The sequence below is a fragment of the Glandiceps talaboti genome, chromosome 10 (genome assembly GCF_964340395.1).
Source record: "Glandiceps talaboti chromosome 10, keGlaTala1.1, whole genome shotgun sequence".
Lineage (NCBI taxonomy): Eukaryota > Metazoa > Hemichordata > Enteropneusta > Spengelidae > Glandiceps > Glandiceps talaboti.
This window is the reverse complement of record NC_135558.1, coordinates 6,842,549-6,869,895: the sequence shown is the minus strand read 5'-3', so window position 1 is coordinate 6,869,895 and position 27,347 is coordinate 6,842,549. Positions and strand designations below refer to the sequence as shown.

General features: G+C 30.4%; 1 protein-coding gene across 1 annotated transcript in view; it reads right to left on the bottom strand.

Moving 5' to 3' along the window:
- LOC144441317 (A disintegrin and metalloproteinase with thrombospondin motifs 18-like) overlaps positions 1-27,347 on the bottom strand; it is a 37,812-nt gene that overhangs the window by 3,097 nt on the left and 7,368 nt on the right. The window contains exons 4-8 of the mRNA XM_078130875.1: positions 26,334-26,481; positions 25,455-25,609; positions 24,944-25,125; positions 24,537-24,686; positions 23,999-24,130 (exon numbers count right to left, since the gene is read on the bottom strand). Of these exons, the coding sequence (XP_077987001.1) occupies positions 23,999-24,130; positions 24,537-24,686; positions 24,944-25,125; positions 25,455-25,609; positions 26,334-26,481 (767 nt within the window). The remainder of the gene's footprint in view (positions 1-23,998; positions 24,131-24,536; positions 24,687-24,943; positions 25,126-25,454; positions 25,610-26,333; positions 26,482-27,347) is intronic.

Here is a 27,347-nt window from a genome sequence, read left to right as displayed (position 1 = left end):
CTTTTGAAATATACTTTAATAGCATCTTGACAGTAAGAGCGGAAGAGCTTGAGACTGGGATATGTCCACCTCATGCGGGGGCGGGGGTCTGAGGGGGTCTCCCTCTAGAAGCCCTGGAGGAATTTTACTCTTATAGCCAATATTTACACTATTTAGACCCTTCAAGCAATAACTTAATCCATGCTTTACAAGACAGCAAGTATCAGAAACTATTCTTTATAACTTACACTAAGGGTTGAAATATGTTCTTAAAAAGTTAAATGACATCATTATATACATGTAATAAAGGTCAGCACATCTAATGGTAGTATCATTGGTAGGGGAGATTTGGAGATTAAGGCAATTTTAGACTATCTTGGCAAACATTTCACATCTTGAAAAGACAATATCATCTCAAATTAGAATAGGGTGAAAATATTTAAGAAAAGTTTAATACCATTATGACAGTAAAAAGGTTGTTGGTGCATCTGATTGTTGGTTGAATGCATGAGTGACCTCTGGGGGTGAGGAAGTCCTTGGGGTTTTCCCCCTGGCAGATATGGAGTTTTTTGCTTGAGATACTAAGGCAATGTTTAGGTTATTCATAACCTTTGAGGTAATATTTCCAAGCTTCGAAAAGCTAACGTAAATGTACGTTTTAAATGAGTTTCCTATATCACATAAAATAGACATGTAACATTAGTATAGGGGCATTAATATATGTATAATAAAGTCACCGGTATGTTAAAGAACTTTAGGTGGATATTGTGTTTTATTGTGTTTTTGTGTGGTCATTGTGTTTTAAATTGTGATTGAAGAAAAACATCCTTTCTACAATGGCATATAGCCTTGTCTGAAATGTGGTACATGTCAATATTTGTTCTTGTCCCTGTTTCTTACATGAATTCTTTAATATTACTTATAACTTCAAACATAACTATACATATACATATACATGTATTACCTAGCTACCACACTAGTTACAGAACATGTTATGTAAATGCTTGGCTGTTTCACAATCAATGCTTTACTTATATTGCAGTTTGGGGCAAACTTGAAGGTTTCGTAATGGCAATTTTCATAGATAGTTTATAAATGAAATTAATCTAAATTGTTCTACTCGTCATGTTATTGACACTACAAATCACCACATCTCATCAGATTCCAGTTTCTGTTATACCCTAGGTATGACCACCTAAAGTTCTCTGACATACCGGTGACTATACTATACATGCAATATTAATAATGTCCCTGACCAATTTTACGGGCCCATTTTTATGTGACATGGGAAACTCATTTAAAACTTACATTTACGTTAGCTTTTCAAAGCTGGGAAATATTACCTCAAAGGTTATGAATAACCTAAAAGTTGCCTTAATAGAAACAAAAAACCTCCCGATCTGTCAGGACGACAACCCCCAAGGACTCCCTCAGCGCCAGAGGTCAAAGGGGGGAGGTCAGTGAGTTTTTGTCGACCCGATCGTATTTTTCTAATTCAAAAATTGGTCTTCTAGTTCAAGTGTCGGTCTTCTAATTCAAGTGTTGGTCTTCTAATTCAAGTGTCGGTCTTCTAATTCAAAAATCGGTCTCCTATACTATACTATACTATACTATACTATACTATACTATACTATACTATACTATACTATACTATACTATACTATACTATACTATACTATACAATACTACACTATACTTTACTATACTATACTATACTATACTATACTACTAGTATACTATACTATACTATACTATACTATACTATACTATTATATACTATACTATACTATACTATACTATACTATACTATACTATACTATACTATACTATACTATACTATACTATACTATACTATACTATACATTGCTATACTATACTATACTATACTATACTATACTATACTATACTATACTATACTATACTATACTATACTATACTATACTATACTATACTATACTATACTATACTATATACTATACTACATTATAGTGTAGTGTAGTGTATTGTAGTATAGTATTGAGGAGTGTTGTATTTCCGTATTTGTTTGCCCAGAGTTTACTTGTATTGTTCATCAAATAGAGATGCCAGTATTATGATAGTGGACTCAGGTTACTAGTATTTATTTCTGTTTCATTATAGCCTCTTTTCGCCAGTTTCCAGGTGAAGAATTTAATTTTCTTTTGAAATTCTTTTTCGTTACTACATGTTCGTATGTATCTGATCGTTTGACCCTTAATGGACCCTTTGAAGACTGAGTTCGGGCGGCAGTATTACCTGTGTAAATATTGGAATGAGTTTTGATATCCAATACTTTGTGTTATTGGTGCCGTTGACATTTGTAGATTGTGATATGTTACTTCCGTATCTGAGCTTTCCAACGAAAATTTGAAAGTTGGATGTATTTGGTTTATTTTTTCACTCAGATTATTTAGTTCAACTTGGGTGCCACAAAATATCATGAAAACGCCACCCCTGAAATGTGTCCAGAGTGATATTTTATCCGTGTAGATTTCAATAATGCGACTTTCCAGTTCATGGAATGTCGGCTATTTCGGGTGATGCCCAAGAGCCAATGCACATGCATGTTTGTGTGTAGAATTCTCCTTTAAATTTAAATGTGTTTTTCGTGAGAATCACATAATAGTTTTAGGAGATGCACAGGTGGTGGTTTTGGAATGCTATAGTCGATTGTTTGTGTAACTGGCGAGTCAAGTGCTTCGACAACTGACTGCATTGCGCCAGACTGCAAAGTATGTGTGTACATACCACATGTAAAGTGACTAGTATCCAATTTTCAGGAACTACATACAGTAGCTTCTGATGCCATGTGATGATACACTTTGTGCAAGTGTGAGACATATCTCGCTGGACACCCACAAATGAGATCCCATTGGTCTTCAACACAACATAGAGTCTCTATATTAACGGATCTCATCTACGAGATGCAATAACTAAACACTGGGACGTAATAGCAGACAATGAGATATGAAATCAATTATATCCAAAAAGACCAATCATAGCACAGAAGCGAAACATAAACTTAAAAGACAAATAGGTCAACACTCAATTGCAGCATTCCGAATTTAAAAATCTAGCGGAAATAAAATGAGATAATATTATAATATAGTATAGTATAGTATATAGTACAATATATAGTATATAGCACAGTCTAGTATATAGTATATTATATTATAGTATAGTATAGTATATAGTATAGTATAGTATATAGTAAAGTATAGTATAGTATGGTATAGTAGAGTATAGTATAGTATAGTATGATATAGTATAGTATACTATATAGTACAGTATATAGTTTAGTATAGTATAGTATAGTATGGTACATAGTATAGAGCATAGTATAGTGTATAGTGTAGTCTAGTATATAGTATAGTATAGTATAGTATAGTATAGTATAGTATAGTATATAGTACAGTATAGTATAGAATAGTCTAGAATATAGTATATAGTATAGTATATAGTAAAGACAAGTATATAGTACAGTATATAGTACAGTATGTAGCATAGTCTAGTATATAGTATAATATAGTATAGAATAGTATAGTATAGTATAGTATATAGTACAGGATATAGCATAGTCTAGTATATAGTGCAGTATAGTATAATATAGTATAGTATAGTATAGTATAGTATAGTATAGTATAGTATAGTATAGTATAGTATAGTATAGTTTAGTATAGTACAGTATAGTATAGTATAGTATAGTATATAGTAAAGAATATATTATATAGCATAGTCTAATATATAGTATAGTATAGCATAGTACAGTATAGTATAGTATAGTATAGTATATAGTACAGAATATATTATATAGCATAGTCTAGTATATAGTGCAGTATAGTATAGTATAGTATAGTATATAGTATAGTATAGTATAGTATAGCATAATATATTATAGCATAGTATAGTATAATATAGTATAGTATAATATATAGTACAGAATATAGTATAGTCTAGTATATAGTATAGTACAGTATTGTATAGTATATAGTATATAGTATAGTATAGTATAGCATAATATAGTATAGCATAGTATAGTATAATATAGTATAGTATAATATATAGTACAGAATATAGTATAGTCTAGTATAGTATAGTATAATACAGTATAGTATTGTATACAATACTATATAGTATAGTCTAGTCTAGTATAGTATAGTACAGTATAATATAGTATAGTATAGTACAGTAGAGTACAGTACAGTATAATATAGTATAGTACAATGTATAGTATATGGTATATAGCATAGTATAGTATATAATGTAGTCTAGTATATAGTATAGTATAGTATATAGTATAGTACAATACAGTATAGTATAGTATATAGTACAGAATATAGTATATAACATAGTCTAGTATATAGCATTGTATAGTATAGTGTATAGTATAATATAGTTTATAGTATATAGTATAGTATAATATATAGTACAGTATACAGTATATAGCATAGTCTAGTATATAGTAGAGTATAGTATGGTATAGTATAGTATAGTATAGTATAGTGTAGTATATAGTACAGTATATAGCATAGTCTAGTATATAGCTTAGTATACTATAGTATAGTATGGTACATAGTATAGAGCATAGTATAGTATATACTGAGTCTAGTATATAGTATAGTATAGTATAGTATAGTATAGTATAGTATAGTATAGTATATAGTACAGTATAGTATAGCATAGTCTAGTCTAGTATATAGTATAGTATAGTATATAGTATATAGTAAAGACAAGTATATAGTACAGTATAAAGTATAGTATATATAGTAAAGTATACAGCATAGTCTAGTATATAGTATACATGTAATATAGTATAGAATAGTATAGTATAGTGTAGTATATAGTCCAGTATATAGCATAGTCTAGTATATAGTGCAGTATAGTATAGTATAGTATAGTATAGTATATAGTACAGAATATATTATATATCATAGTCTAGTATATAGTGCAGTATAGTATAGTATAGTATATAGTATAGTATAGTCTAGTATAGTATAGCATAGCATAATATAGTATAGCATAGTATAGTATAATATAGAATAGTATAATATATAGTACAGAATATAGTATAGTCTAGTATATAGTATAATACAGTATTGTATACTATACTATATAGTATAGTATAGTATAGTACAGTATAATATAGTATAGTACAGTAGAGTACAGTACAGTACAGAATAGTATAGTATATAGTACATAACATATTATATAGCATAGTCTAGTATATAGTATAGTATAGCATAGTACAGTATAGTATAGTATAGTATAGTATATAGTACATAATATTTTATATAGCATAGTCTAGTATATAGTACAGTATAGTTTAGTATAGTATATAGTATAGTATAGTCTAGTATAGTATAGTATAGTATAGCATAATATAGTATAGCATAGTATAGTATAATATAGTATAGTATAATATATAGTACAGAATATAGTATAGTCTAGTATATAGTATAGTACAGTATTGTATACTATACTATATAGTATAGTACAGTATAATATAGTATAGTATAGTATAGTACAGTAGAGTACAGTACAGTACAGTATAGTATAGTATAGTACAATGTATAGTATATAGTATATAGCATAATATAGTATATAGTGTAGTCTAGTATAGTATAGTATAGTATATAGTATAGTATAGCATAGCATAATATAATATAGCATAGTATAGTATAATATAGTATAGTATAATATATAGTACAGAATATAGTATAGTCTAGTATAGTATAGTATAATACAGTATAGTATTGTATACTATACTATATAGTATGGTATAGTATAGTACAATATAATATAGTATAGTATAGTATAGTATATAGTACAATATATAGTATATAGCACAGTCTAGTATATAGTATAGTCTAGTATAGTATAGTATATAGTATAGTATAGTATATAGTAAAGTATAGTATAGTATAGTATAGTAGAGTATAGTATAGTATAGTATGATATAGCATAGTATACTATATAGTACAGTATATAGTTTAGTATAGTATTGTATAGTATGGTACATAGTATAGAGCATAGTATAGTATATAGTGTAGTCTAGTATATAGTATAGTATAGTATAGTATAGTATAGTATAGTATAGTATAGTATAGTATAGTATATAGTACAGTATCGTATATAATAGTCTAGTATATAGTATATAGTATAGTATATAGTATATAGTAAAGACAAGTGTATAGTACAGTATATAGTATAGTATATAGTACAGTATACAACATAGTCTAGTATATAGTATAATATAGTATAGAATAGTATAGTATAGTGTAGTATATAGTACAGTATATATCATAGTCTAGTATATAGTGCAGTATAGTATAGTATATTATAGTATAGTATAGTATAGTATATAGTACAGAATATATTATATATCATAGTCTAGTATATAGTGCAGTATAGTATAGTATAGTATATAGTATAGTCTAGTATAGTATATCATAGCATAATATAGTATAGCATAGTATAGTATAATATAGAATAGTATAATATATAGTACAGAATATAGTCTAGTCTAGTATATAGTATAATACAGTATTGTATACTATACTATATAGTATAGTATAGTATAGTATAGTATAGTACAGTATAATATAGTATAGTACAGTAGAGTACAGTACAGTACAGAATAGTATAGTATATAGTACATAATATATTATATAGCATAGTCTAGTATATAGTATAGTATAGCATAGTACAGTATAGTATAGTATAGTATAGTATATAGTACATAATATATTATATAGCATAGTCTAGTATATAGTACAGTATAGTATAGTATAGTATAGTATAGTATATAGTATAGTATAGTCTAGTATAGTATAGTATAGTATAGCATAATATAGTATAGCATAGTATAGTATAATATAGTATAGTATAATATATAGTACAGAATATAGTATAGTCTAGTATATAGTATAGTACAGTATTGTATACTATACTATATAGTATAGTATAGTATAGTACAGTAGAGTACAGTACAGTACAGTATAGTATAGTATAGTACAATGTATACTATATAGTATATAGCATAATATAGTATATAGTGTAGTCTAGTATAGTATAGTATATAGTATATAGTATAGTATAGCATAGCATAATATAATATAGCATAGTATAGTATAATATAGTATAGTATAATATATAGTACAGAATATAGTATAGTCAAGTATAGTATAGTATAATACAGTATAGTATTGTATACTATACTATATAGTATGGTATAGTATAGTACAGTATAATATAGTATAGTATAGTATATAGTATAGTATAGTATATAGAAAAGTATAGTATAGAATAGTATAGTATAGTACAGTATAGTATAGTATAGTATGATATAGCATAGTATACTATATAGTACAGTATATAGCTTAGTATAGTATAGTATAGTATGGTATATAGTATAGAGCATAGTATAGTATATAGTGTAGTCTAGTATTTAGTATAGTATAGTATAGTATATAGTACAGTACAGTATAGAATGGTCTAGTATATAGTATATAGTATAGTATATAGTAAAGACAAGTATATAGTACAGTATATAGTACAGTATATAGCATAGTCTAGTATATAGTATAATATAGTATAGTGTAGTATATAGTATAGTATATAGCATAGTCTAGTATATAGTATAGTATAGCATAATACAGTATAGTATAGTATAGTATAGTATAGTATAGTATAGTATAGTATAGTATAGTATAATATAGTATAGTACAGTAGAGTACAGTACAGTACAGTATAGTATAGTATAGTACAATGTATAGTATATAGTATATAGCATAATATAGTATATAGTGTAGTCTAGTATAGTATAGTATAGTATATGGTATATAGTATAGTATAGCATAGCATAATATAATATAGCATAGTATAGTATAATATAGTATAGTATAATATATAGTACAGAATATAGTATAGTCTAGTATAGTATAGTATAATACAGTATAGTATTGTACTATACTATATAGTATGGTATAGTATAGTACAGTATAATATAGTATAGTATAGTATAGTATATAGTACAATATATAGTATATAGCACAGTCTAGTATATAGTATAGTCTAGTATAGTATACTAGTAGTATATAGTATAGTATACTATATAGTAAAGTATAGTATAGAATAGTATAGTATAGTAGAGTATAGTATAGTATAGTATGATATACCATAGTATACTATATAGTACAGTATATAGCTTAGTATAGTATAGTATAGTATGGTACATAGTATAGAGCATAGTATAGTATATAGTGTAGTCTAGTATTTAGTATAGTATCGTATAGTATAGTATAGTATAGTATATAGTACAGTACAGTATAGAATGGTCTAGTATATAGCTTATAGTATAGTATATAGTAAAGACAAGTATATAGTACAGTATATAGTACAGTATATAGCATAGTCTAGTATATAGTATAATATAGTATAGAATAGTATAGTATAGTGTAGTGTATAGTATAGTATATAGCATAGTCTAGTATATAGTGCAGTATAGTATAGTATATTATAGTATAGTATAGTATAGTATAGTATATAGTACAATATATAGTATATAGCACAGTCTAGTGTATAGTATAGTATAGTATAGTACAGTATAGTATAGTATAGTATATAGTAAAGAATATATTATATAGCATAGTCTAGTATATAGTATAGTATAGCATAATAGAGTATAGTATAGTATAGTATAGTATAGTATAGTATATAGTATAGTATAGTCTAGTATAGTATAGTATAGCATAATATAGTATAGCATTATGCTGCATAGTATAATATATAGTACAGAATATAGTATAGTCTAGTATATAGTATAGTACAGTATTGTATACTATACTATATAGAATAGTATAGTATAGTATAGTACAGTATAATATAGTATAATATAGTATAGTACAGTACAGTACAGTACAGTACAGTATAGTATAGTATAGTATAATGTGTAGTATATAGTATATAGCATAGTATAGTATATAGTGTAGTCTAGTATAGTATAGTCTAGTATAGTATATAGTACAGTCTAGTATAGTATATAGTATAGCATAGTCTAGTTTAGTATATTATAGTATATAGTATATAGCATAGTTAAATACATAGTTAATAGCATAGTGTAGTATATAGTACAGTATAGTATAGTTTAATATATAGTATATAGCATAGTATAATATATAGTATAGTATAGTATACTATAGTATATAGTATAGTATAGTATATAATATAGTATAATATAGTGTAGTATACTATATAGTACAGTGTATAGTATATATCATAGTCTACTATATAGTACAGTATAGTATAATATACCATATACTATACAATACTATCCTATGCTATAATATATACGATACACTATACTATACTATATACTCTACTATATAATATACTATATTATACTATATACTACACTTGCCTATATACTATACTATGCAACACTACACTATGCTATATTCAATATACTCTACTATACACTACTATATTATACCATACTATACTATACTAGTATATACTATCCTATACTATACTATACTATACTATACGATACTATACTATACTATACTATACTAATTTTATACGATACTATACTTGACTATACTATACTATACTATACTATACTAATTTTATATGATACTATGCTTGACTATATACTATATACAATAGTATAGGTATGCTATAGTATGCTATACTATAACCTACACTATACTATACTATATTCCATATACTAGTATATTGTACCATACTATACTATACTATACTACACGACACTATACCATATACCATATACTCTACTATACTCTATTATACTATAGTATACTTAAGCAATAAACCACACCCTGGGGATGGTATACCACTCGGTTTTGAGCAGTGAACTCAATATATTTCGTTCACTGGTCAAAACCGAGTGGTATACCATTCCCAGGGGTGGTTTATCGCTATTATATTATACCAGTATATTGAAACTGTCGGAAACAAGATATGACGCAACATTTTCTGGTTTCATTTGTGCCCCTATCCCTGCGCGGACTATACTGTTCGTAGACGAACAGTGAGAGAACATCAGAATTTGGACACGTGCCAACTGTGCATTATCGCTCAGTTTAGACGCGCTAGTTCGATGCCTAGATCAACCAGATCTCTCGATTTGCGCCATCAATATACTGGACTGTATACTATACTATATACCACATACTCTACTATACTATAATCTACTACACTATACTATACTATACTATACTAGACTATACTAGATTATACTAGACTCTATACTATATACGATAGTGTAGGAATAGAATAATATTATAGTATATTATTGTACAGTATATAGTAGAGTATATTATACAGTACTGTATGGTATAGTATGCTATACTATACACTACACTATAATATACACTATACACTATATTCCATATATTCTACTATACTATAATCTACTACACTATACTATACTATACTATACTATGCTATACTAGACTCTATACTGTATACAATAGTGTAGGTATAGAATAATATTATAGTATATTATTGTACTGTATATAGTAGAGTATATTATATAGTACTGTATGGTATAGTATGCTATACTATACACTACACTATAATATACACTATACACTATATTCCGTATACTCTACTATACTCTAGTATATTATACTATACTATACTAGACTATACTATACTTTGCTATGCTATACTATATACCATATGCTCTACTATACTCTACTATACTATACTATGCTAGACTATATATGATAGTATAGGTATAGAATAATATTATAGTATTGTATTGTACAGTATATAGTATAGTACGGTATGGTATAGTATGCTATACTATACACTAAACTATACTATATTCCACATACTCTACTATACTCTAGTATATTATACCATAATATACTATACTATACTATACTATTATATACTATAATATACAATACTATACTATGCTATGCTATACTATATACCATAAACTATACTTTACTATATACCATACTATATGATATACTATGCTATACTATACTACACTACACTATACTATATTCCACATACTCTACTATACTCTAGTATATTATACCATAATATACTATACTATTATATACTATAATATACAACACTATACTATGATATGCTATACTATATACCATATACTATACTTTACTATATACCATATTATATGATATACTATGCTATACTATACTACACTACACTATACTATATACTCTACTATATTATACTATACTATACTATTCTATACTATATAATATACTATATTATAATATATACTACACTATACTATGTACTATACTATACTACACAAAATAACATATACTCTACTATACTATACTATGTACTATACTATACTACCAGTATACTATACTATATATTATACTATATAATGTACTATACTAGACTATATATAATATGTACTATATATTATAGTATAGGTATCGAATAATATAGTATAGTATTGTACAGTATATAGTATACTATACTATGTAGTATGGTATATAGTATAGTATATAGTATACTAGTAGTATAGAATAGTATAGTATAGTATAGTATAGTATAGTATGGTATAGTATAGTATACAGTATAATATAGTATAGTATATAGTACAGTATATAGCATAGTCTAGTATATAGTATAGTATAAAATAGTATAGTTTATGGTATATAGCATAGCATAGTATAGTATAGTATAATATAGTATAGTACATTGTACAGTACAGTGTAGTATATTATAGTATAGTATAGTGTAGTATAGTACAGTATAGTATAGTGCAGAATAGTAAAGTATAGTATATAGTATATAGCATAATAAAATACATAGTATATAGTATAGTTTAATATATAGTACAGTACATAGCATTATAGCAATATAGCATTATAGTCTGGTATATAGTACAGTATAGTATAGTATAGTTTAGTATAGTATAGTTTAGTATATACATGCAGTATAGTATAGTATACTATGTAGTATAGTATAATATAGTATAGTATACTATATAGTACAGTATATAGTATAGTCTGGTATATAGTATACTATACTATATAGTAGAGTATACTATACTATATACCATATACTATACTATACTATACACTATAATTTACTATATACCATACTATATGATATACTATACTATACTTGATTTAATACTATACTATACTACACTACACTACACTATACTATATTCCATATACTCTACTCTACTATATTATACCACACTATACTATATTATATTATACTATGCTATCATGCTATACACCATATACTATATTATATAATATACTATATTATACTATATACTATACTTGACTATATACGATACTGTACTATACTATGCTATATACCATATACTATACTATACTCTACTATACACCATATACTATACTACACTATACTATATACCATATACTATACTCTACTATACTACACGACTATATACCATATAGTATACATTACTATACTCTACTATACTATACTATACTATACTAGACTACCATACTAGACTATATACTATATAATATAGTATAGGTATAGAATATTATAGTATAGTATTGTACAGTATATTGTATAGTACAGTATATAGTATAGTATAATATAGTATATAGTATATAGCATAGCATAGTATATAGTATATAGTCTTGTATAGTTTATAGTATAGTACCATACACTATTATAAGCCCAGTGGATGTATTTGTATTGAACAAAATGTTCACTTGGTAAGCCCACATAGGGCAAGTAAATAAATAAAACAAACTATACTATACTTTGTACTTGATCTTTTTTTCATTATCATTTGTGTCAATATGACTTGAAATGATTTAAACTTTTGAAACCCTAAAATTAGTGATACTTTTATGATATAACTAAGTTGTGTTTTACTTATGAATGGTGCTCTAAATGGCCTCCAAAAGGTGTTCATTTTTCAAAGATCTTACCATGGGAGGGGGACACCCCCTCCCACTTGTATAGCATGCACGCATGGGCATAGCATGCACTTCTCCCGACACTTTTTCAAGTTCTCTCCCTACTTTGAAACTTACTGAAACCCCTAGGTTTACAATTATGTTAATTTCATTTCTAATAATGTACTTTATAATTAGCTGAATTAATCTATAATGATAATAGTTCACTCAATGTAAGAGATATCCTAGAACTTTTGGTTACTAAAACCATGAATATTTTGCACAGCTATGAACAGACAATCATACTTCTCATAGGGTTCCTGCCTAAAGAGCTTTATATATTGCAAGAAAGAACAAGAATATTTCTTGTCAACAGATGTGGGGGGGGGGGGGGGGGGGCAGTGTTTTTTTATTTGTCAGCAGGGGTGGGGTGAACAAAAAGTCAGCGTAAAATCTGATCGCTCCCTAAAATCAGTCTCATTCAACAACAAAAAATAAAACTGAATCAAATAAAATGAAATCATTCACCACTTACATGCTAGCTTCACTCTGTGTATAACATGTAAAATTGTCAGATATATAGAAGTCCACACTGGTTTTCTGTTCATTTTACATTTTATTACTTATTAATATTATCCATGATTTAAGTTATATGACTATATCTCTTTGCAATATCCAAAATTTTTCTAATGACAAAAGATTGTGTCTTTTAACATTCTCATTTAACAAGTGCTTGAAGTACAAATTACAAAAACACATGTGTGTTTACACCAACGAAGAGAGCCAAGAGACAAGATTAAACAAAATTCACATTTTTATACCTAATTTTCATGTCACTGATGAGATCATCATATGCTTAACACTTCTTCATCTATATACCCCAAGAGCCATTCAAATTAATTTCCAGCTCATTACTTTTGGAATTAAAGATTATTTTACCAAAAAGACACATTTTAGCCATAATTTGCATATCAATAATGGAATCATCATGTTCTGAATAATTCTTAAAGCAATAAAAAAAAATAATTGTTTGATTCCGGTTATCTGACCCTGCGTAGTTTTTCACTGCCGACCCTAACCTTTTTATTAACAAGTTCAAGAAAAAAATTGTAACATCACAAAAATTATGAAGTCTCGCAAGAATTGGTGGATGCACAAACTGACATCAATTTAAAAAGACAATATAAAACTTTTCTTCCAAAATGTAATGACTGTACATCTGATGAGAAGAAACCAAAAACAGAGAGCATATGGAGAACAATGAAAAACATAACTACCTCAGATATGAAAAAAAATATTTAGAAAAAAAGAAATATAAAATGGCATTGTAGCACAACTATTGTTTTCCAAAATACTGCCAATGGCGATGTAGCACAACTGTAGTTTTTTAAAATATTTATCCATATGCTAGTCCATTCTAAAAATAGGTGTTCATTTGTTGAATGACTATCCAGTTGCCTATCCAACCATGTTATGTTTGTCACATATGTGATTATTGGGCTGTTGCCATGGGCGGGGCCACTGTTGCTAGGGATATTTGCATACATTTTTTGAATGTTTACTAACTGCCTACCAGATGGTGTTCTTATTTAACCAAAATATACTGCCATTTGGTTGTTGCTAAGGCCATGGTCATGGTTGCTAGGGCCAATTGTGTCAAACTATTCTAAAGGAAATCTGCAGAACAACACTTCTAGAACCATCTCACCAAATTTCAGTTTCCCTGACCAAGTACTTTTTGAGATATAAATTTTTGACCAATTTACATGTTTACACCTAATTTGGATGTTACTGATGAGATCATTATATGCTTAATATTTCTTCATCTATACACCGGCAGATACATCCCTGTTAAAAGTTCAGCCCAATCTACTGAGTAGTTTTGGAATTGTAGGTTTTTAACCAAACAGCCCTACTTTGCATATTACACATGGAAACATCATGTCATGAACAAATCTTAATTTACATACCCCTGAGAATGTTCCCACCAAATTTCAGGCCAATCTGCCCAGTAGTTTTGTAGTTTAAATTCTTTGACAAAAATCACATTTTTGACCCAAAACCCATATATCTGATGTGATCATTTTCATTTGAACAATTTCACTACTAGACATCCAATATAACATGACCACCAAGTATCAAAGAAATCGGACTGCAGTTTTCGACTAAGTTGTTTACACACACACACACACACACACACACACACACACACACACACACACACACACACACACACACACTCTTCATTTCAATTGTATTAAAAATGTTCAAAATAGAGCTCATGTCCTTGTGCACAACTAATTGATTTAAGATCTAAATTTCTGTTTTACTACACACAGAGTCTGAAGTTATTTTTTTCTCTTAGAGACGAGCAAAACAACAGCTTCTTTGAATAGGACATCTGTTATGTACTGTGTAACAAACCTGTAAGAGATAAGAAAGTTAACAAAGGATTAATACATTTATTGTTCAACTCTAAAACTTGCAAATATTTATGGTCAAAGTATTGGTGTAGTATTTGATCATGATTTCTTTTGCTAGTTATGTTTCTGTTAAATGAGATTTGGAAAAGAGCAAAGTTTGCAAGGCTAGGTACATGTAACTCTGGTGTACGGTCTCAGTTACATGTACATGCTAAAAATCAAAATGGCTGACATTTTTCTTATTAATTTTAGTAGTTTAATCTAAGATGGGTAGAAGTAGGTGAAAAACAGTGACAGTGTTGTTGTAGCATGAATCAATTTGGAAAAGAGTATAGTTTGTAAGGCTAGGTAACTCTGGTGTCTGGTCTCCTAGTTACATGCTAAAAATCAAAATGGCGGACATTTTTTAAATAAATTTTAGTAGTTTAGTCTAAGATGGATAGAAATAGGTAAAAAACAGTGACAGTGTTATTGTAGCATGAATGAATTTGGAAAAGAGTATAGTTTGTAAGGCTAGGTAACTCTGGTGTCTGGTCTCCTAGTTACATGCTAAAAATCAAAATGGCTGACATTTTTCTATCAAATTTTAGTAGTTTAGTCTAAGATGGATAGAAATAGGTAAAAAACAGTGACAGTGTTATTGTAGCATGATTCAATTTGGAAAGGAGTATAGTTTGTAAGGTTAGGTAACTCTGGTGTCTGGTCTCCTAGTTACATGCTAAAAATCAAAATGGCTGACATTTTTCTATCAAATTTTAGTAGTTTAGTCTAAGATGGATAGAAATAGTTGAAAAACAGTGACAGTGTTATTGTAGCATGATTCAATTTGGAAAGGAGTATAGTTTGTAAGGTTAGGTAACTCTGGTGTCTGGTCTCCTAGTTACATGCTAAAAATCAAAATGGCTGACATTTTTCTATCAAATTTTAGTAGTTTAGTCTAAGATGGATAGAAATACGTGAAAAACAGTGACAGTGTTATTGTAGCATGATTCAATTTGGAAAGGAGTATAGTTTGTAAGGCTAGGTAACTCTGGTGTCTGGTCTCCTAGTTACATGCTAAAAATCAAAATGGCGGACATTTTTCTAACAAATTTTAGTAGTTTAGTCTAAGATGGATAGAAATAGGTAAAAAACAGTGACAGTGTTATTGTAGCATGAATGAATTTGGAAAAGAGTATAGTTTGTAAGGCTAGGTAACTCTGGTGTCTGGTCTCCTAGTTACATGCTAAAAATCAAAATGGCTGACATTTTTCTAATAAATTTTAGTAGTTTAGTCTAAGATGGATAAAAATACGTGAAAAACAGTGACAGTGTTATTGTAGCATGATTCAATTTGGAAAGGAGTATAGTTTGTAAGGTTAGGTAACTCTGGTGTCTGGTCTCCTAGTTACATGCTAAAAATCAAAATGGCGGACATTTTTCTATCAAATTTTAGTAGTTTAGTCTAAGATGGATAGAAATAGGTAAAAAACAGTGACAGTGTTATTGTAGCATGAATGAATTTGGAAAAGAGTATAGTTTGTAAGGCTAGGTAACTCTGGTGTCTGGTCTCCTAGTTACATGCTAAAAATCAAAATGGCTGACATTTTTCTAACAAATTTTAGTAGTTTAGTCTAAGATGGATAGAAATAGGTGAAAAACAGTGACAGTGTTATTGTAGCATGAATGAATTTGGAAAGGAGTATAGTTTGTAAGGTTAGGTAACTCTGGTGTCTGGTCTCCTAGTTACATGCTAAAAATCAAAATGGCGGACATTTTTCTATCAAATTTTAGTAGTTTAGTCTAAGATGGATAGAAATACGTGAAAAACAGTGACAGTGTTATTGTAGCATGATTCAATTTGGAAAGGAGTATAGTTTGTAAGGTTAGGTAACTCTGGTGTCTGGTCTCCTAGTTACATGCTAAAAATCAAAATGGCTGACATTTTTCTAACAAATTTTAGTAGTTTAGTCTAAGATGGATAGAAATACGTGAAAAACAGTGACAGTGTTATTGTAGCATGATTCAATTTGGAAAGGAGTATAGTTTGTAAGGTTAGGTAACTCTGGTGTCTGGTCTCCTAGTTACATGCTAAAAATCAAAATGGCGGACATTTTTCTATCAAATTTTAGTAGTTTAGTCTAAGATGGATAGAAATAGGTAAAAAACAGTGACAGTGTTATTGTAGCATGAATGAATTTGGAAAAGAGTATAGTTTGTAAGGCTAGGTAACTCTGGTGTCTGGTCTCCTAGTTACATGCTAAAAATCAAAATGGCTGACATTTTTCTAACAAATTTTAGTAGTTTAGTCTAAGATGGATAGAAATACGTGAAAAACAGTGACAGTGTTATTGTAGCATGATTCAATTTGGAAAGGAGTATAGTTTGTAAGGTTAGGTAACTCTGGTGTCTGGTCTCCTAGTTACATGCTAAAAATCAAAATGGCGGACATTTTTCTATCAAATTTTAGTAGTTTAGTCTAAGATGGATAGAAATAGGTAAAAAACAGTGACAGTGTTATTGTAGCATGAATGAATTTGGAAAAGAGTATAGTTTGTAAGGCTAGGTAACTCTGGTGTCTGGTCTCCTAGTTACATGCTAAAAATCAAAATGGCGGACATTTTTCTATCAAATTTTAGTAGTTTAGTCTAAGATGGATAGAAATAGGTGAAAAACAGTGACAGTGTTATTGTAGCATGAATGAATTTGGAAAGGAGTATAGTTTGTAAGGTTAGGTAACTCTGGTGTCTGGTCTCCTAGTTACATGCTAAAAATCAAAATGGCGGACATTTTTCTAATAAATTTTAGTAGTTTAGTCTAAGATGGATAGAAATACGTGAAAAACAGTGACAGTGTTATTGTAGCATGATTCAATTTGGAAAGGAGTATAGTTTGTAAGGCTAGGTAACTCTGGTGTCTGGTCTCCTAGTTACATGCTAAAAATCAAAATGGCTGACATTTTTCTAACAAATTTTAGTAGTTTAGTCTAAGATGGATAGAAATAGGTAAAAAACAGTGACAGTGTTATTGTAGCATGAATGAATTTGGAAAGGAGTATAGTTTGTAAGGCTAGGTAACTCTGGTGTCTGGTCTCCTAGTTACATGCTAAAAATCAAAATGGCTGACATTTTTCTAATAAATTTTAGTAGTTTAGTCTAAGATGGATAGAAATACGTGAAAAACAGTGACAGTGTTATTGTAGCATGATTCAATTTGGAAAGGAGTATAGTTTGTAAGGTTAGGTAACTCTGGTGTCTGGTCTCCTAGTTACATGCTAAAAATCAAAATGGCGGACATTTTTCTATCAAATTTTAGTAGTTTAGTCTAAGATGGATAGAAATAGGTAAAAAACAGTGACAGTGTTATTGTAGCATGAATGAATTTGGAAAAGAGTATAGTTTGTAAGGCTAGGTAACTCTGGTGTCTGGTCTCCTAGTTACATGCTAAAAATCAAAATGGCGGACATTTTTCTATCAAATTTTAGTAGTTTAGTCTAAGATGGATAGAAATAGGTAAAAAACAGTGACAGTGTTATTGTAGCATGAATGAATTTGGAAAAGAGTATAGTTTGTAAGGCTAGGTAACTCTGGTGTCTGGTCTCCTAGTTACATGCTAAAAATCAAAATGGCTGACATTTTTCTAACAAATTTTAGTAGTTTAGTCTAAGATGGATAGAAATAGGTGAAAAACAGTGACAGTGTTATTGTAGCATGAATGAATTTGGAAAGGAGTATAGTTTGTAAGGTTAGGTAACTCTGGTGTCTGGTCTCCTAGTTACATGCTAAAAATCAAAATGGCGGACATTTTTCTAATAAATTTTAGTAGTTTAGTCTAAGATGGATAGAAATACGTGAAAAACAGTGACAGTGTTATTGTAGCATGATTCAATTTGGAAAGGAGTATAGTTTGTAAGGTTAGGTAACTCTGGTGTCTGGTCTCCTAGTTACATGCTAAAAATCAAAATGGCTGACATTTTTCTATCAAATTTTAGTAGTTTAGTCTAAGATGGATAGAAATACGTGAAAAACAGTGACAGTGTTATTGTAGCATGATTCAATTTGGAAAGGAGTATAGTTTGTAAGGCTAGGTAACTCTGGTGTCTGGTCTCCTAGTTACATGCTAAAAATCAAAATGGCTGACATTTTTCTAATAAATTTTAGTAGTTTAGTCTAAGATGGATAGAAATACGTGAAAAACAGTGACAGTGTTATTGTAGCATGATTCAATTTGGAAAGGAGTATAGTTTGTAAGGTTAGGTAACTCTGGTGTCTGGTCTCCTAGTTACATGCTAAAAATCAAAATGGCGGACATTTTTCTATCAAATTTTAGTAGTTTAGTCTAAGATGGATAGAAATAGGTAAAAAACAGTGACAGTGTTATTGTAGCATGAATGAATTTGGAAAAGAGTATAGTTTGTAAGGCTAGGTAACTCTGGTGTCTGGTCTCCTAGTTACATGCTAAAAATCAAAATGGCTGACATTTTTCTAACAAATTTTAGTAGTTTAGTCTAAGATGGATAGAAATAGGTGAAAAACAGTGACAGTGTTATTGTAGCATGAATGAATTTGGAAAGGAGTATAGTTTGTAAGGTTAGGTAACTCTGGTGTCTGGTCTCCTAGTTACATGCTAAAAATCAAAATGGCGGACATTTTTCTAATAAATTTTAGTAGTTTAGTCTAAGATGGATAGAAATACGTGAAAAACAGTGACAGTGTTATTGTAGCATGATTCAATTTGGAAAGGAGTATAGTTTGTAAGGTTAGGTAACTCTGGTGTCTGGTCTCCTAGTTACATGCTAAAAATCAAAATGGCTGACATTTTTCTATCAAATTTTAGTAGTTTAGTCTAAGATGGATAGAAATACGTGAAAAACAGTGACAGTGTTATTGTAGCATGATTCAATTTGGAAAGGAGTATAGTTTGTAAGGCTAGGTAACTCTGGTGTCTGGTCTCCTAGTTACATGCTAAAAATCAAAATGGCTGACATTTTTCTAATAAATTTTAGTAGTTTAGTCTAAGATGGATAGAAATACGTGAAAAACAGTGACAGTGTTATTGTAGCATGATTCAATTTGGAAAGGAGTATAGTTTGTAAGGTTAGGTAACTCTGGTGTCTGGTCTCCTAGTTACATGCTAAAAATCAAAATGGCGGACATTTTTCTATCAAATTTTAGTAGTTTAGTCTAAGATGGATAGAAATAGGTAAAAAACAGTGACAGTGTTATTGTAGCATGAATGAATTTGGAAAAGAGTATAGTTTGTAAGGCTAGGTAACTCTGGTGTCTGGTCTCCTAGTTACATGCTAAAAATCAAAATGGCGGACATTTTTCTATCAAATTTTAGTAGTTTAGTCTAAGATGGATAGAAATAGGTAAAAAACAGTGACAGTGTTATTGTAGCATGAATGAATTTGGAAAAGAGTATAGTTTGTAAGGCTAGGTAACTCTGGTGTCTGGTCTCCTAGTTACATGCTAAAAATCAAAATGGCTGACATTTTTCTAACAAATTTTAGTAGTTTAGTCTAAGATGGATAGAAATAGGTGAAAAACAGTGACAGTGTTATTGTAGCATGAATGAATTTGGAAAGGAGTATAGTTTGTAAGGTTAGGTAACTCTGGTGTCTGGTCTCCTAGTTACATGCTAAAAATCAAAATGGCTGACATTTTTCTAATAAATTTTAATAGTTTAGACTAAGATGGATAGAAGTAGGTGAGAAACAGTGACAGTGTTGTTGTAGCATGAATGAATTTGGAATAGAGCATAGTTTGTAAGGCTAGGTATAACTCTGGTGTCTGGCCTCATACAAAAATGTAGTTACATTTGTACATGTTTAAAACGAAAATTGCGAACATTTTTGTAATAAATTTTAGTACTTTAGTCTAAGATTGGTAAAGGAAGGTCAAAAACAAGGAAAGAGTTGATTTAGAATCCACCAGTTTGGAAAGAGCTTGTTTTGTCAAGAATGATAGCCCTGTGAAACTTACAAGTGTGTCTCTGAATTGTCTTTTATATGCTGATGAGTCTCTACCACTAGAAATTAAAGTTGAGTTGCAAAGTTGTTTATTTAAATTACATTATTTTGTACAAAGTAGAAAATAATAATCAACATTAAGAAATCAAGGTCATATGTAAATACAGGAAATCCAAATTTTATTTTTTATAATTTTACTCTCGACAATGTAAGCCTAAGAGAATACTGTTTTCTTGGTATCATTATTTCTTCTAACAGTAAATTTAAACAAAACCTCAATAACTTGAAGTGTAAATCCACGAGAGCTCTCTTAAGTTCATGTATAACTATTTCTTCTAACTAGAGTATTTCTATTGATGTGGCTTTAGATCTCTTTGATTGTTTAATTGTTGCTATTGTGACTTACAGATGTGAAGTTTGGGGTTATGAAATTGAGAAATTTTCAGATTCTTGTTGATGTTTTTTTTTTCTTTTTATAGATTTCTACTTTGGGTTTCTTATAAGATATCAAGATGTGGTATTGTTGGAGAATTAGGTCATTTCCCCACTAATTTCACTGTAATTAAACTTCTGTTAAAGTATTGGTATAGATTAATTGTCGATGGACAATTTATTGTGAGCAGCCTACATTTGTTCTATGTGTTATTCAACATGGGGTATTTATATTTTATTATTAGAAACTTACTTGTTAAATATAATGAGAACAGTGTGTGGTCAAATCTTTGCAGGTTTAATTATACTAGGAAGGTTCATCATAATTTTATGACTTATGTCTAGAATTTTGTAATCATGGTACAGGGAATTACATAATGACATTAGAAGAAAAAAGTACTAATAAAAACAAAATGAGAACATTTAGATTATTTAAAACAGCTTTTGGTTTTGAGAAACATCTTCTGCAAATTAAAAATCCAGTTGGTAGAAGACTAGTGACTAAATTTAGAATTTTGGATTATAATATTTATATTGAGTTGGGGAGATGGTGTACTCCTAAGATTCCTGTACATGATGAAAGAATCTTTAAATTTTGTCAAATTATGCGGTAGAAGATGAATTTCATCATTTCATGCTTTATTCTCATTATACAAATTAAAGAAAGGCACTTATTCTTCTTCTTTTTCATTAGATAATTCAAATTTTCATTCAGTTTCTGCATATTTTGACCTCAGATGATAGACTTCCTCTTGGAAACTTTCTAGTCGATGTAAACAGTGCTCCATCAGTTGGTTAAAAGAATATATTTTAATCATTTTATTTCTGCATGTTATTTTTGTATGCTTTACCATGCATGTAAAGATTGACTGACTGTAGACACAGCTGAGAATACAGTACTACTACCAGTATCAATGTCTGTTGTTAAACTTCATGCTAGTCACTAGGAAAGCTCAGAAAACTGTCTATGTATACACAATCTTGCATGGTTCTCTTCAAAACATCGTTCATTCCAACAGCTGTGTTTATTCAAAACTCATTATATGGCCCATTTTAAACCCACAGAATGTTAATTGTACTTGTGTCAATTGCTTTGTACATTGTATTTTGAGCATAAAGATGCATTCATAATCATGTACGCATAATAAATGTTACACCTCGTTATCTTATCTTTATCTGTGTTTATGTGTTACAACTCAGAGTGAGACAATGCATAGGGATGGGTCTATACTAGCGACAAACACACTACTTTCTAAACTGCATGTCCTGCTTGATATTACGGGAAACGTTTCTGACAATGGAGAATCAGTCCCTTGTGACGTGAGCTAAGATTCTATTCAAGAATGCTATCTATGATGATCATACAAAATAATGACGTTATTTGGGTATATACAATATTCAAAGTTATCGTTGCCGGCGATTGCTCCGGAATATTCAGCTGCCAATATTGATTGTTTTGTATTACGGTCGAAATAGAGTAGAATATTGCCATCATGGAATAGTGTATACTTATTAGCACACAATTACAAGTTGTTGTGATCCAGACACACGCATAGTTTTTCTAATAATAGTGACACATGTACATTTTTGTCGATGAAAGAACAGGGGTCAACTTACCGTGAAAGTTCGCACCTCTGGTTCGCACTTGCACTACGCTCTCGCGATGTATACATCTAGACTGGAACACAGACAATTCTGTGACTTGAAGGAGCACTAGCACTGCACGTGAAGTACAAGTGACACATGTGCATGATGTGAATAACTATATACACAAACAAATTGTAACGTGTGCAAAATGCGCAGGCGTAAACCCGAATATGTATTAAACCAGACACAGGCGTTGTTTACCAGTCACATGCGTTACTGGCAACTCTCATGTCTGCAAACTCGACAACGCGCGTACTGCCTCTATCGCAAAATGCCTCGAACTTACCGCCATGTTTACATAGCCTCGGTTTCAAGTTGGGTCAAAGGTTGTTTACTAAAGTTTAAGAAAAAACACTTTGCATGTGCGAAACGTCAGCAGCTTGTTTTCTAGAGCTCTCCAACAAATTAGAATATTGTAACGTTTTACATGCTGCTATGTAGAACGTTTTGGACTAGTCGGTGGAAAGGAAATGCACACAAAAAAAGTGATAAACTTACTTTTTTTTCTTCAAAGCATGATGAGAACGTAAGTCTATACACGATGGAAATATCACCGGTGCACCTTGACTTTTCAATTAAGCCGCATTGGATTACAAAGTGTGACTAAACAGAACGAACGTTTTAAAATCGCGAAATCCTACCTTAGCCACTGTTGTAAACTATTTCTACTGCATTCAGACCATCTGAAGGCTTCTTTGCCTCCAGAATCACTTGGAGACATAATGTTTCCATTGTCTATGCATTCAGCGTTGCCATCATGACTCATACCAAGTCTGTCAAAAATAAAGAAGTTCATTTTTAAAAAATAAAATATTCAACAATTTGTGAAAGTTATTACCGTTTATGACTCAAAGAATAATAAAATCACACACTCGCAAAATACTGACAAGCGAAAATTTGTTCTCACAGAGTCAAAAAAAGGTCTTGGAAGCTCAAAGTGAATCCCAAATTTTCGTTGACGTCTCTTCATGAATTCATCATCGACTCTGTGAGAAGAATTTACCCCGGCAGTCCATGATGAATCGCATCGTTCATTCTCGCATAAACAATTTTATTATTATCAGTAAATTGACACTTGAAAAATAAATTATAAAATAAAAAGATACACACTCTTTTTCCTTAGCTTAGGCGGATTCAGAGAAGCAGTTTGGTATTTACTAATTTAAACTACACACTTACAAGTGAGCCAATTCATGAGCAACCGTGAAAACAAGACCACTGGGACCGTGATCCTCTGCGAGTGAGCACCGTTTGTTTGTATTACAGGCTGCGCCGATGTCGTAAGTGTTGCCAGTGACGTCATAGTGATTACCAAATGCCATATCCCGTCTGTAAACAGATAAATACTTTAGAATTATTAAAGTAACAACAACTTCACAATGAACGAACAAATGAACGAACGAAAAATCACATATTACAAAAGCTTTGCGAAGGGTGGTTATTTATCTACTACTACCATAACTATCATAGTTCGAAGTTTAAACTACTAATTTTTTTATAAGTTTCATTCGTTTGTCACTGTGTACAATGTGAATAAACAAAATTAATGAAAACATGGTCGAAATTTTGAAATGTCAGTGGCCTACCGTGTGATAAAGAGAGATACGTCAGCGTTCTGGTTACGTTGCCATGAACAAAATCTTTTCAAACTTCCTTCGATGTTGTCGTCGACATCCAACTCAGGTAGTGCTTCTTCTAAGATTTGAACTTTGTTCACATGAAGCCTGATATCAGCACCGATAGTTTTGTCCTTGTACAACCCTGCCACCTATGAAATAAAAAAAAAATGAATGAAATATGTTTTGGTCAACAAACTTCCATCCGTTCTGCCTATGAGAATTGGTTAAGCTTACACTCAGACCTCCAAACAAGGTAAAACAATTTTGCGACGTGTTCAAAAAGTTGGACTGTGAACGCAATTGCTTTGTTAAATGATTCATTAACAAATGTTTTTTTTCTCAAACATAAATGAGATTTGAATGTTTTCAGGGTTTTTGAATGCTTGAGACCGAGAGCAAAGACCGACCCTCGTATGCACACGAGTTTTGAGGTGAACTGATGGCGGGAAATGTTCTGTCGTCTGCTTATACAACTTACCTGATTGAGCATGCTAAGTATGTAGAATTCTGTATTGTCGCCATATTCTCGTTTCACTGTTTCGTCTGCTACAACGTAGACTTCAATGTATTTTGTTTCTAGGTCTTCAACAGATCGCCTTTTACGATCGATGAAGTTTGTTTCCGTTTCCCCGTCTGCATAAAAAAAGACAATGCAATGTTCGTTATCACATAGTGGGTGAGAATAGTAATTATAAAGTTTAAGCTTCTTCTACAAGTCGTTTGCATTTCGAAATCATGAACTGCATACAAGATATTCTTTTTTAAAAATCACGAATAGAAAGTGACAATGTGCTCGGTTTGTTAGGCAAAATTACCCGTGGCTACTTAATACTTGTATGCAACAAATAATATTAGTGTTAATTTATATACGCTCGAACAGCAAGTAAGGGACATTACATCGCAACGCTTTGCAGCCGGCAAATTTTCAATAGTACTTCTATGACGGTGTACATTTTTCTATACAATTCGAAAGTTTCGGCTACTTTACGTAAAGTAAACACGTGCATTTCTATGGCACTCTTATAAATGACATTTTGACGGATATTTAATGAGCACTCTACAACTAACAATTTACTAGTTGTAATAGAATACTTTGAAAGTATGTGTGTGTACCATTCCGGGATACTATTCACGAGCAACAAGAACACACTTCTATTGTGACATGCTGCTTCTTCAAGCTGTCAACATTTTACAAAGAAGTAATGATAACCGGGTCACGTGAAGAATCTTCAAGGCTCCTTTTCAAGATTGTTCTTTGGGGTGCTTACTAGTATATCGATACGGTCTCAACAGTACGCTGCATAATATAGGGATTTGGTAATTATTTTTATTACATTTTTGTCTTTCAGTCACTCACCTTTCATTGCACACTGTGACTTTGTTGCCATCTCTTTGTGGACGATATGAGCAGGTGGTTCCCTTGAATCTTCTGTGTATTTTAAAACGTGGTCTTCTTTCATTGGTTGAATATGATAGTCTGCTTCAACTGTACGCACAGTTGCTGACTGTAAAGGAACACAAGATGTGTTATGTCACGTGACTTACATGTATCCCAGGTTCCAAAGCAGACATGTGAATTAACTTAAGTTTAGACTCAGATAGAGTTAGACAATACCGTCACTGTGGTGAAAATCTGATCTAATCTTGTGACATTATCAATATCCCAGGTATGTGAAAAGGTTGCTTTATTCGCATATCGATAAATTGGGGAGCATTTTGTACAAAAAATCGCGATAAATATGCTCAAAGTATTAGTGACCTCGACTCGAGGGCCCTCACGAGCCGCAGAGGGCGTTACTCAAAATAAATTACCGGTCTTCAAAATTATCCTGTGCAATAGAATTCGAACTATTTAAAGATTTTTTTATGGCCAACACAAGAAGGGGTAAAAATACAATGTTCGTTCATAACTATGAAAAGAACAAAGAAAGAAACAAAGAAAACTCTATTTTCGGAACAATGGGATGTTGTAGATAATAGATTTTCTCTTTGCATGCTGAACCGAAAGAAATAGCTTTTGATTCAGGAATGTCGTGGTATTTGGATCATATTGTTGATGGTAACGTTACGTTAACTGTGACCTTGGTCTTTTATCTTCACCATCTAAACTTACACTTAATGACACGGCAGTTATGTTAAAAAATCCTACAAGTGTTAAAAATCATCATGTCATTAACACATCGATTTTCACCTGGACTAACGACGGCACACTTTAATGTGACCCACATCGCGTTATAACAATGTCCGTGTCGATTGTATGTTCTCTCGACCAAGTTCTTTCTTTTTCTTTATTTCTCTCTCCCTCTCTCCCTCTCTCTCCCTCTCCCCCCTTCCCCCCTCTCTCTCTCCCTCCCTCCCTCTCTCTCCATCT